General features: G+C 40.6%; 2 protein-coding genes across 5 annotated transcripts in view; one reads left to right on the forward strand and one right to left on the reverse strand.

Moving 5' to 3' along the window:
* LOC128299090 (C-terminal-binding protein) overlaps window positions 1–3,706 on the forward strand; it is a 44,037-nt gene extending 40,331 nt beyond the window's left edge. For 2 of the 4 annotated variants that reach the window (XM_053034945.1, XM_053034950.1), the window contains one exon: window positions 3,087–3,706. In XM_053034945.1, the coding sequence (XP_052890905.1) occupies window positions 3,087–3,121 (35 nt within the window). In that variant the 3' untranslated portion in view covers window positions 3,122–3,706. Of the gene's footprint in view, window positions 1,470–3,012 lie in introns of those variants that run through there. The other 2 variants (XM_053034952.1, XM_053034949.1) reach the window with 2 other exon arrangements.
* Window positions 3,707–4,175: 469 nt separating this feature from the next.
* On the reverse strand, window positions 4,176–5,012 carry LOC128298298 (NFU1 iron-sulfur cluster scaffold homolog, mitochondrial-like). Its single transcript, XM_053034043.1, has one exon. It carries the CDS (start codon window positions 5,010–5,012, stop codon window positions 4,176–4,178), a length of 837 nt encoding a protein of 278 aa, XP_052890003.1.
* Window positions 5,013–12,048: the final 7,036 nt, after the last annotated feature.

The raw sequence follows: 12,048 nt of genomic DNA on the forward strand, positions 1-12,048 counted from the left end.
AGAGTCTAATGGTAAAACATACCAAGCAAGGGAGAAGTTACAGTTTTAAAACACCTTTCAACAGAACAGAAAACGTCGTTGAAGAAACGCTAATAAACAACACTCAGCCACTCAGGTGAGCGCAGCAAGTTAATTTGTTTAGCATAAGGTTTGAATGGCTGTAAGTGAACGGAAGAATGTGTGCGTGAAGTGTGAACGAAAGCGATGAATGGTCATTTTCGAATTGTAATACATCCACGTGACACCAACGCGCGTGTTGTCACACCAAGGGGTGTCGTCTTGATTGAGAAGCAATCAAAGTAAGTCAGAGAACAACATCCTGCAAGACCAATGGTAACTACGTAACGACAGAAATGTCAGAATGATAGGAACAGTTAAGGGAGAACGTCCCTCCCCGCAATGTGTGTATGTGTGTGTATGCGCATTGTATCTTTTGCGCGAGATATACGCGAAAAGGATTAAAGATGGAGCATGTAGCGCGATGCGTAAATATTTCCCCATGGAAACGTTTAGACGCATAAGTTAGTGCAGCCCATAGTTTTGTTCCAACCATGCGATAATTGAACCCCGACTCCAGAGATTGCCTGCACACACCACTTCCTTCATTGGCGGTATTTCTAGAACGTAAAGTCTAGAGATAAAAACAAAATACTTCTTATGGAATTCCAAGTTGCATAGAATAAAAAGGAACGTGGTGTGTGATATACGTACAGGCGCCATTCTTTTAAACCGTGCTACAATCGCGCGGGTGTACACTTTATCTTTTTAAAGAGCAACTCTTTCTCTTCTTTTCGTCTTTGGGCACAACAAGAACAAAAAAGCAAACATATATGTGTTTTCTTTTTATTTAAGTTCTCTCCTTGTGGAAGGTTTTAAATACATTGATGGTATATAGTAGAACGACATACACACAGGCATGTTTCAAATTTGTGACTAGGCACAACACAAAGCGACAACGCAAATAGTAGCTGCTGGACAATGCAAACCAATGTGCTTCGTTTATTTTTATTTGTTTTAAATTGTCTATAAGAGAGAAATACGCTCGGTTCAGTATGCAAAGGCTTCATTTGTCAAAACAAAAACAATAAAATTAATTCTTGACGAAACACGTGCGTAATGTGTGTGTAGAATGGTCGTCTTTTCTTTTCTGATTACGTATCATCGGGGGGAGAAATGAGGATGGATAAATACGATGGTTCCCGGGTGCATTCGAATTCAACTGGGGTCGTGTGCGTGTGTGAAGTTTTCTTCGGCGCAAAGTGGACTTCGTCCTTGGGATCATCCCCGTCCAAGATGAAGGGAAAGATGGCGCTTATCTGCGAACAGGCGAACCTAACAACGAAGGTGAAGGAGGAACACATCGGTGTGCACAGAGGACAAACGGAAAAAAGGGCGGCGGTGTGGTGCATGCTGCGATTATCCGTTACCGAAATATCGTCAGAACGTCAACAGACAACGGAGCGGAGTATAATTTACTTATTTGTGTAACGTTTTGTTTTTATTTTACACTTCATTCCCCGGACGTCTATAGTTAATTGGTTGGTCATAATTCAGTAAAATCATATAGTATTTCGATCCCATCTTTCCCTGTACACCTATACACACGCACACTTACACTCGCACATACACTGACATTAGTGAATAGTGGAAGTGTAAATGAAAAAGTGCTTCGTTCTTTATTTCCTTTATATTCTGCACATCATACTCACACACTCACACACTGTTGCTTAAGTAGGCCATTGCATATTGCAATAGACGATTCATGGTGTTGCTATGTTACCCCGCATCTAGGGGGGTGCCACGCACTGGTTAGGCGAAGAAACATTACTAAAGGACAAGAGGTGGTGTTAGAGAAGAACAAACAGGACGAATGATACTTTTGACATTTTATTAAAGCTGAACGCAACCATAGCAAAAACCAAAAAGGCAAACGAAAAAAAAAAAACAGAAACAACAAATCAACAATTACACGGGCTCTTTTGAGCGGGATTAAAATGTGTGAGAGACAAATGGAAAAGATTGCGAGATGATTGTTTGTTAACATAGTAACCACACCACCCGACTCCTACTAATCCACTCGTACGTCAGTATGTCGTCCGGTGGGCATGCAGCACATGATGTGATAACTGTTGTACTTTATCTGTTCTATCTACCTGGCCACGCCATCTTGAACGGTTTGTTTTTGATGCTTGATACCCGTGAAGAGCCGTTATACAAACTATAAGGCGGAAAGATATAGTGTATCAGTAAAGAGCAAATAGATTGGAAGATTGCAATGTTGTGAATGTTTTCCATATTTTTTTTTCGGCAACTCAACTCGATCAGAGTTGTTAAACAGTTACAATGTGTGAATTTCCTTTCGTTTGATCAACAAGCTGATAAGGAATGGAACTAATTTGAAATGAAGATGATTAAATTGTGTGTTTGTGTTGCAACCGTGCAAAACATTGTTTTCTTTTAAAATGTTTTGGTACATTTACTCGTGTGTTTGCGATCGCTGACTATCGCAGAAGTAAGATAATAGAGAGAGGAAAAGAATGATGCTACTATTGTGTGCATTATACTAAAACAATTGATTGAACTTATTCTATGATGTAGAAACACTAACAACACACAGCATTCTTACTCATTTGCACTTCACTTATATCACATCTCCAGCTACAAAAAAAAACAAAATTATGAAACAGCTTGAAAAAGGCGACAACAACACAAAGCAAAACAACACTCCTTCAAACAAAACGGGCAATGCCAAATAATAAGCGCATGTAAACGATACGGTTTCATTTGTTTACTTTCCTTCTCTACTGTTTTTGTTTTTTTTTCTCTCTTTCCTCCATTGGTTTCTATTGTTCTTAAACCCATCCTTCCCTTTTCCGCACTTAAATCTCACACAAACGCACACGTACAACACACATGCCTTTACACACGCACACTCACACATAAACATACACACAACAACAACAACAAAATCCTGTAAACTCGCCCCCTTTTGCTCGTGCTGCATCTCCGCAGAAGAGTAGTGTAAACATGCACCAGTTCCAACATGGTATAATATGAGAAACTTTCTTCAACTTTCATCCCTTCAGAGATTGCTGCGAAACTCTTAGCGGGAACTACTTGAATGAACTGATTAATGAGAAGAAGAGAAGAAAAAAAAACGAGGAAAAGCGAAAACCAGTAAAATGAAAATGTGAAAAACAAAACACACAACAACGCACACATACAGATACATACACATTGACACATTGAAACCAACAACTGTAAGGAATCTGTTAGAACAAAATGGAGTACGATAAGAAGTGAAAGGGAGCGAGAATAGAAGCGAAAGAGTATTGTAAGAAATTTCAGCATAACTAACAACTCTAACTGAAGGGAAGTAACATGGAAAAGAAGAGAAAGAGAGAGAGAGCGAGAAAGAATATGCGATTTGGAGAAAAAAAAGAATAGAACGTATGGTTAGCATAGTAGAAAGGTAAGTGAAATTCGGTAAAGAAATCTGTGTTTGACCTGTAAGAGACAAAAACATACTAAAATTTAAGGAAGAAACAAAACACACAAAAACAAAAGAAGCGTGAAATAGGCGTTCGAAGAAGGTATAGGAGAAGAAACTTAAAGCGACAACAAGAAAAAAAAGAAACATTCACAATGCAGATGCAACCAGAAAAGGTAAAACAAACAAAACAAGGAGCTAAGATGTACTAAAGGATGGTGTAGCGAGGGAGAGAAAAATGACGACGAATGATAAACCTGAAATAAATACACGAAAAACGTATTCTGTTGAAGTTGTTTTTTCTTTTACTTAATTATTTACGTTTATGGGTATCTGTGGTTGAGAAATGTTTGTACGGTACTGCTTATTCTACATTCTACATACGCTTTTGGGGCCGGCCGGAAGTGTATCGGTGGTGGTAAGGGGTCTTCACACGATCGAACCGGTCCAAAATCCCATCCGGATCAATCCCTCGCACCAAGGGCTGGCTATCCGGCTACATGCTAAAATTAAGTCTAGGTAAGCCAGATATGGTAGGAATGACCTAGTAGTCAGTATGGGGTCGTTACGCCAAGAAGAGAGAGAGAGACATACTCTATTATTCCTTTTGTTTTGTTAATTACTGTATTTCCTTATTACAATACAAAACCAGCGACGTCTACAACTGTTCTAAACCTTCACCCGACTAAGTTTTGTTCTCAGCCGTCGGTTCATCCTTTTGTTGGCGAATCTGTTTCTCCAGCCGGGAAAATTCCTTTTCCGCCATCTTGTCCAACTCGTCCGTCACCTGTTCGACCGATACCACCTCCGGGATGTAAAATTGCAGCATGTTCAGCACACCGTTCTTCAGCGTCACGACCGAGCTCGGACAGGACGAGCAGGATCCTTGCATCTTCAGTTTTACTATCCCGTCATCGAATCCGACGAAAATGATGTCGCCACCGTCCTCCTGCACGGTCGGGCGAATACGCGAATCGAGCAGCTCCTTAATCATCTGTACCGTTTCATCGTCGTCCTCGTTGAACTGCCTGTCCGGGTTGGGCTTTGCATCCGTGACCACCGGCAATCCGGACGCGAAAAAGTCCATTATTACGGCAAACACTTGCGGTTTGATGGTGCGCCATTCGGCATCTTCCTGCTTGGAGATGGTTACAAATTCACTGCCGAAGAACACCGACCGGACACCTTCGACGCGGAACAGAAGCTTGGCGAGTGGGCTACACTGAGCCGACGACACGGATGGGAAATCCATTGTTTGTCCCTTTTCCAGCACGGGCACACCAGGCAGGAACTTCAAGCTGTCCGGGTTCGGTGTGTCCTGCGTCTGAATAAACATGCCCCTGCTCCGTACGCTGTGTGGCAACAATTTCCCGTTTAGCGTGGGCAGAAGATTATTTTTCCTGTGAGCAACCATCAGTGTGCTGTACGGTGCCGTGTTTGTGTATACATTAGCCAAACGGACATAACCGATTCTGGCCACCGAACGCAAATTCCAGGCTAGATTTTTCGTGCTTTGCAACATGTTTTTCTTCTCCCGCAGGTGAAAAGCGCGATTCCGAATATGATTACGATTGAAGGTTCCTTAGAAGGCAAACAGTACTGTTCGCACACCGAACACAATTGAAGAAGTTCTTACTACCTATGGTTTCCATAGGTTTCATAAATGGTTTCCATAACTACCAGTACCCTGTTCTAGCAACCAAAGGAAGAATGACTATCCAAGTAAGCCAGGCGAGGATCAATCCCCTTGGAGGCCCAGGGCGGAATTATAGTTGGGGCCCTTGAAATGATCTGCAATCACATTTGTCCAATTTTCCTATGATAGTCTGGGTGCAAGAATCGGTTCCTGTCGCGCGTCGATCGATCGATCCACAAAACATCTTTCGTACGGATTGTCCTTGGATTGTCGGATCATTGCGGGCGGAACCTTCATCTCGCTCAAACTTTCCGCCGGCTGATACGAAATTCCATACAAACCATACATACTTTGTTATAAAGCCAAGAGTGTAATAAATAAACGAACAAACAAACAAATGAAACACAACTGAAAATACTAACAGCAATGCAAATTAATTATTGTCTTTCGACTCTTAAATTCGCGATTTTCGTTTCGCAACAAGCACCATCCGAAAGTATTTTTATTGATAAAACAATATGTAAGTATAATGGGGGTATATTATTTAATAAACGTGGATAATTTTGAACATTCTGTTTTACGAACTCTATCCGCACCATGTCGATCGTTCCACGCACATTATTTTCGTGTCTTGCGCATGCGTTTAAATCTCCACCAGTCGATGAAAACAGTGCATATCCGAAATCCCATACAGATCAGCTGTTTTCAGATTTCCGATACCAAGAGAACATGTTTTTCAAGAGATGACATCTTCAGCACGGCATAAATTTCCCCATCCGTATTGCATTGCATACCATCAAACCCGCGAGAGCGATCGCTAGTGTAAACTAGGCGTGGCATAAATTTCCCCATCCGTATTGCATTGCATACCATCAAACCCGCGAGAGCGATCGCTAGGGTAAGGAAGGTGGATGGAACGGCATCCTCGCCCAAACTTTCCATCGGCTGCTACGAAATTCCATACAAAACCGGCCGTTTTCAGATTTCCGACGCCAAGAGAGCATCCAAAACAGGAGCTGACATCAATTCCCCTCCAGTATGCATATTGCAGATCCGCTCTCACGTGTTATCGTTGCGCGTGGTAAAAGAGTTTCTCTCACTTTGGCTATTATTGCAGGGTTTTTGGGGACTATATTGACATGTTCAGCGTGACGTTGTTTGGCTCGTTTTGGTATCTCATATAATTGTCTCAAATATATCATATAATATAATATAATATAATCATTGGCAAGCTATCGTTGCCAGCAACAACATTTGACGCTGATAGCTCTACCGAACTTGTCAACGCATATAGCCTTTCCCGAACAAAGCAACACCGAGCTGGACTTGTCAATACATACTACGCGAACCCTGCATCGCACACCATCGCTCTCTTCAAGGTAAAGAATCCCCTCTCTCATTCGCATACCTCTCTTATCACGCGGGAGGCTTATCACACGGTGCTCGCATTTAGCATCGGCAGCCAATCTCGCTCTCCCCATTCGAGCGATACGATCGCCGTGTGTGGCTATGTGTAGCGTGTGTGATCTGTATCCACATTTTACTCAGGCGAGGGGAACTGTTTGCTCTTCGGTATGATCGCCTTGTGTGGTTTTGTGTTGCGTATGTGTGGGCAACACCCACATTTTACTCAGGCGAGGGGAACTGTTTGCTCTTCGGTATGATCGCCTTGTGTGGCTATGTGTAGCGTATGCACAACTGAGATAATCAGCTGCGTACCGTCGGCTGATACGAAATTCCATACAAAACCGACTGTTTTCAGATTTCCGATACCAAGAGAGCATCCAAAATAGGAGCTGACATCAATTCCCCTCCAGTATGCATATTGCTGATCCGCTCTCACGTGTTATCATTGCGCGTGATCGAAGAGTTTCTCACACGTTGGCTATTATTGCAGGGTTTTTGGGGACTATATTGACATGTTCAGCGTGACGTTGTTAGGCTCGTTTGGTATCTCATATAATCGTCTAAAAAAAGCCAGAAATGGTAGGCTTCAATATCCTGAGGATGTCGTGCCGATAAAGAAGAAGGAGTTTGAGTACACTGCATACTTCTCTTGCGTAGTCATGTAACCGGGCCGATATAGCTAGTCAAATAGAAACAAATGTTTTATATATCCAAGGATATATAAAATCCAAAAATATTTTCGATATACCAAGGATATTTTCGATAAATTTTTTACCTTTTTAACTAGATTTTGTGCTATAAATTAACTCTGCTGCTAAATTTCCAAAACTCGCACAAACGGCACAAATTGTTTGGGGCCCCCAACACGGCGAGGCCCTAGGCGACCGCCTACTCCGCCTACCGTTTGATCCGCCGCTGCACTGCAAGTTATTCAGTGCCAGTGCCAATCTTCTTATCCAAATTGCTGAGCACATTTGGATTGAGTACCGATTGCCAATCGGTACGACGTGTTTACCGGATGCTGTGCGCAGCGTCACTACGCGAACTGTTCCGTCCTTGCCAGGATGAACCGAAATAATACGCCCCATTGCCCGCAAGGAATGATGCATGTTGTCTTCTTTGACGATCACCAGTTGGTTTTCTTTTAGGGATACTGATCGACCATTGCAATGCTTGGCTCGCGCTTGATCCGATCCAATAATAAGGATCAAATGTTCCTACGGTCATCTAAACATATACCCATCACCATCACCAAGGGAGTTTTATCAATATTCTTCCTGAGTTTCGCTTCAACCGCGCTCCGAGATCATCCTCATACAGCAAAGCTGTTTCTTTGTACTTCGCTGGAAGGGAAGTTGATCTGATACGGGTCCGGGTCCGCGGCATGGTCAAATCTCAAGATTTTATAGCATTTAGTCTTATCAATGAAATATTACTTTAATATACAGGCAGTCCCGAGATACGCTATTAAAGCGGACCGCTATAACCCGAGAAAAATCCACGTATCTCGAATTTCCGCATAAGCCGAATCCTGGTGCAATTTCGTTTATACTTCAAAGTCACAGAGTCGACTTCCTTCTCTGAACTTTATTTAGTCAGCGAATCGTTCGATTTTTAGAAAGATTACGTTAAAGTAAGTTAGAAAGAAATGTTTTATGTGACAAAAAATGGATTTGAGACCAATTGTTCACCTTTTTGCTCAGATTTTGTGCCTATGATTTTAATGATGTTTTTGAAATGTCGTCATATTCACACCAAATGCTCAGCAACCCACAAATTCTAACCCTGCATGGATATCACCAACCTTGTACTTCAAACCTACTTGGATAGCATTTTCATCGGCTTATGTAATTCAAGTCGTTTCCGTCAATAGCTTGTGGGGTAATTTATCCACTGCAGATGCTGGTACTACACAGAAAATTAATCGTTTTAAATCCGAACTAAACCGAATCCTCTACGCACAAGATATTCCCGAGAAGAACATCGTCAGTCGAAGGTTTGACCCAGTAGTTTCAGTACCCAGTTAAAGTCTCACATTTTTGTAAATCACATTAACATCACAAATAAACTTCTACTTTTTTCTTTCATACCTAAAAACAGCAGGAACAGCCATCTCATAAAAAACAGACAAATAAAAACCGAAACCCATTTAAAGAGGGGAACGGAAAGTTCTCTGTTTTATAATTTATTTTTCAACTTTCTCCATTGTTTTTCTTCTTCTTCTACTACTTCATTCTTCAATCAATGAGAGCATTAAGAAAGAACGGACCCTGTAATGCAATTTGCGCTCTAAAAGAGGTTGTCATGTTAAAAGTGTTCCTGATTTGCCACGAAGCAGAAGAAGAAAACAGACGATTTCGATGAAGCTTAGCGAAGATGATACAGTTCACTATTTTGATAAGAAGTATATTAATTTCGATTAAGAACATTTCTGCCCACTTTTAGTATTCTGGTAGTAGTAGTAATAGTAGCATATATATTTATGTTCATAAATTGGTTCCATTTGCTGTCACGTTGTCCATTGCTTGTGTTATTTGTTATGTTTTGTTTGTTGTTTTACTATTATTAATACTATGTAGTTTATCATTTCCTTTCGAAGCTATGCCATACTGTGTACAAATAATGTAGTGGATTAATCGAGCCGGAATGTTTATTTGCACGCGCCCTGTCCGAAGCGTTGTATGCAGGAGTTAGTTTGTAAAGTTTCCTCTTGAGCGCTAGAGTATTTCTGTGGCACATGTTCTGTTCATTTTCCCTTCTTTTGTTTCTTATACTAAACAGTTTGCAACTTACTATCATTTTTTCTCTCCCTTTCTCTGTTACCATATGTGTATGCGTGTGTGTTTTTTTTTACGTTACATTAAACGTGAAAGTAAATTTTGTCTTTTACGTTTCTACCGAAAATGCACTCCGTACAAAGTTCAAAAACAGAAGGCATATTTCGTCTTACTCCACGTGGCTCATCTCCTCCTCAAGTGTTTAAATAGCAGCATGATGGATGATGGATGATGTCCATATGGTTGTATGTTGCTTTTATTGTCACCCGAGTGCTAGGAAAATATTCCTCCCCCGTTTTATTGTGTCTGGTTATAAGAATGGTTTTGTTGGTTTGTCATTTGTTTTTCTTCTATAACTCTCACACGAGTATGCTCATATATGTAGTGGAAATGTTTCAAAAAACGGAGTATAGTTTTATGTAGCGATAGGCTGTATCAAAGTACTATTGAAGTGGTTGTTGAGGTATTAGGAAGAATGATTGATTGTGTGCTAGTTTGATAAGTAACAAGAGATAACGGAGGACAAGGTCGATATGTGCGTACCCTTCCTCCTCGTCCCACCCTTTCTACTCCTGACTAGTAAAAATTCACTTTCTTCTTCTTTTTACTTGCTGTAGTTTTAGTATTAACTCTCTATGTAAAAGATCCGGAAACATGAGTCGGGCTGCTTCGAGTTTATGTTCGCTTACACACTAATAAATATTTTCGCCGAAATTTAGTAGTTCATTTTTGCTTTTAGATCGTTTCTTGGTTATGGGTGATTCTATTATTAACTTTTGTTTTTTTTTGTTATAATAAAAAATCTCCCTAATATTATTACTGTTATGTGTCTGTGTGCGCGTTTAGTTGTAAGTACGTTTAAGATTCATGCTTTGTAGTAAGCAACAAGAATAGACGCGAGTTTGGAGAAAACTGCACCGGACCGGAAGAGGGCAAACTACATTTTCCCAACCGGCAAGGAAGATAAGGTAAGGGAAGAGAAGTTGAGTGTTGTAGTAGTAGAAAGAGAGAGACTATAGGGCTTTTTGGGAGCAATTTATCGTACGCTGTTGAACCATTTTTGTGTATTTAAGCATGCATTGTTTTGCGTGCAAAAATGGATCGTTTGTTCATTAATTTGCTATCTATTGAATCGTTCCATTTGGTTTCACAATATTTTAATAAATTCTTATTTTTATGTTTATATTTTTATAAAGTTAACATTCCGTCCCGTTAACATTTTCGTTTGTTAATTCTATTTCTATAAACTTTTGTTCATTTCACTTGTTTTTTCGAACACAAGTTAATCGCGGACTGTACCTATTGTGGTTGTATATATATATATATGGAGGTTTAATATGCTACTGTTATCTTCTTCCCTTGCTAATATATTTTTACTAAAGTGTGTGTACTATCAAATACTTTCATATCATGTGTAATGGTCTCTACCAACCAGTAGATAAGAGATACATTTTTGAGCTGAGCGTATGTCACTGTCGCTGTCTAATAAACGTACAAAAGTGTGGTTGTGGTCTAATACTCGGAAAATGGGGTATTCGAGTGGCGATAGTTTTATAAGCGATCGTGAGTTTCAAAAAGGTAGTATCAAGAAATACAAAATAGTACTACTCGTGGTAGTATGATTATCAATAAAACATCCTGACCAGTGTTGTATCAAGTAGCTCACGTGGGTGTGAGTGAGCTCACGAGCCCCAAGCTCATACGATCTACCGCTTAATCACTTGATGAAACATGGGCAGATATGAGCTATGATTGGTGGTAGCTCCTGAACTCTAGGTCATATTTCGACAGTTCGCTTAGAATAGCAACACACATTTTATTATTAATTGCAAAAGAGTGATCGAACGGGTAGATAAAACAGATGCAAATAATATTAAATCTGTGAGAAACACTGTCCACAAAATTCTTCATATAAACACGTATGTACGTAAAAGCGTTTAGAAGAAAGCGTCGCCACCAGCAGATGCTAATCGCGCCTCATAATTGCATGCGGTTATGTACTGAGTATATAGTTTGCATGAATATACCGGCGAGCTGAGCTGTGCCGGTGCCCGAGGGACGTGGACACCGCTCAGCATACGATGATACGGATAAAGAGCAGTACAATAGCTATTAATATCACATATCACATATATCAGCAGATTGACACATTCCCACATGGTTATTCTTTTTTTTTATGACAATCTTTGTTGGGGGACAACAGAGAGCAAAATGGAAAGAATTAATCACCGTTAGTGTTTAGTGTCCAGCTTACAAGAGCTAGAGGAGCACACGGTCATCTCAGTCGTCATTGCATATTATTTTGAAGCGCTTTTCCTTTCGTCGAAGTCTCTCCGCGCATGCATGCGATCGGACACGCCAAAAGCGACCGGTTTTGTGATTTCTGACACCAAGAGAGCATCCACGAAAGGAGATAACATCAATCTGATCCGCCATGTTTGTATATGACGTTTGCTCACGTTATCATTCGCTGTGGTGCTATTGATCAATTAGAGATCTACGATTGGCTATTAGTTACACATACTATCAAACAAGGGCCCTCTCCGGAGAGCGATCGATAGAGCAAATAGCTCAGCTACTGTGGGGAGAATCCTCCGTCTCGTTTCATCCATCCAGTTCCTACAGTGCATATCATGACTGTACAGCAGTTCAGTTTTTTAATCATTAGGAGTAGGAAACATGGAGTGACACTATTTCCGAAAACTTTATTCATTGTTTATTGTTCGGTTATTTTCCAA

Source organism: Anopheles moucheti, chromosome 2, assembly GCF_943734755.1.
Source record: "Anopheles moucheti chromosome 2, idAnoMoucSN_F20_07, whole genome shotgun sequence".
Lineage (NCBI taxonomy): Eukaryota > Metazoa > Arthropoda > Insecta > Diptera > Culicidae > Anopheles > Anopheles moucheti.

What these genes read in the sequence shown, in the direction of transcription:
- LOC128298298 (XM_053034043.1), bottom strand. Translation starts at nt 5,012, where the DNA reads ATGTTGCAAAGCACGAAAAATCTAGCCTGGAATTTGCGTTCGGTGGCC.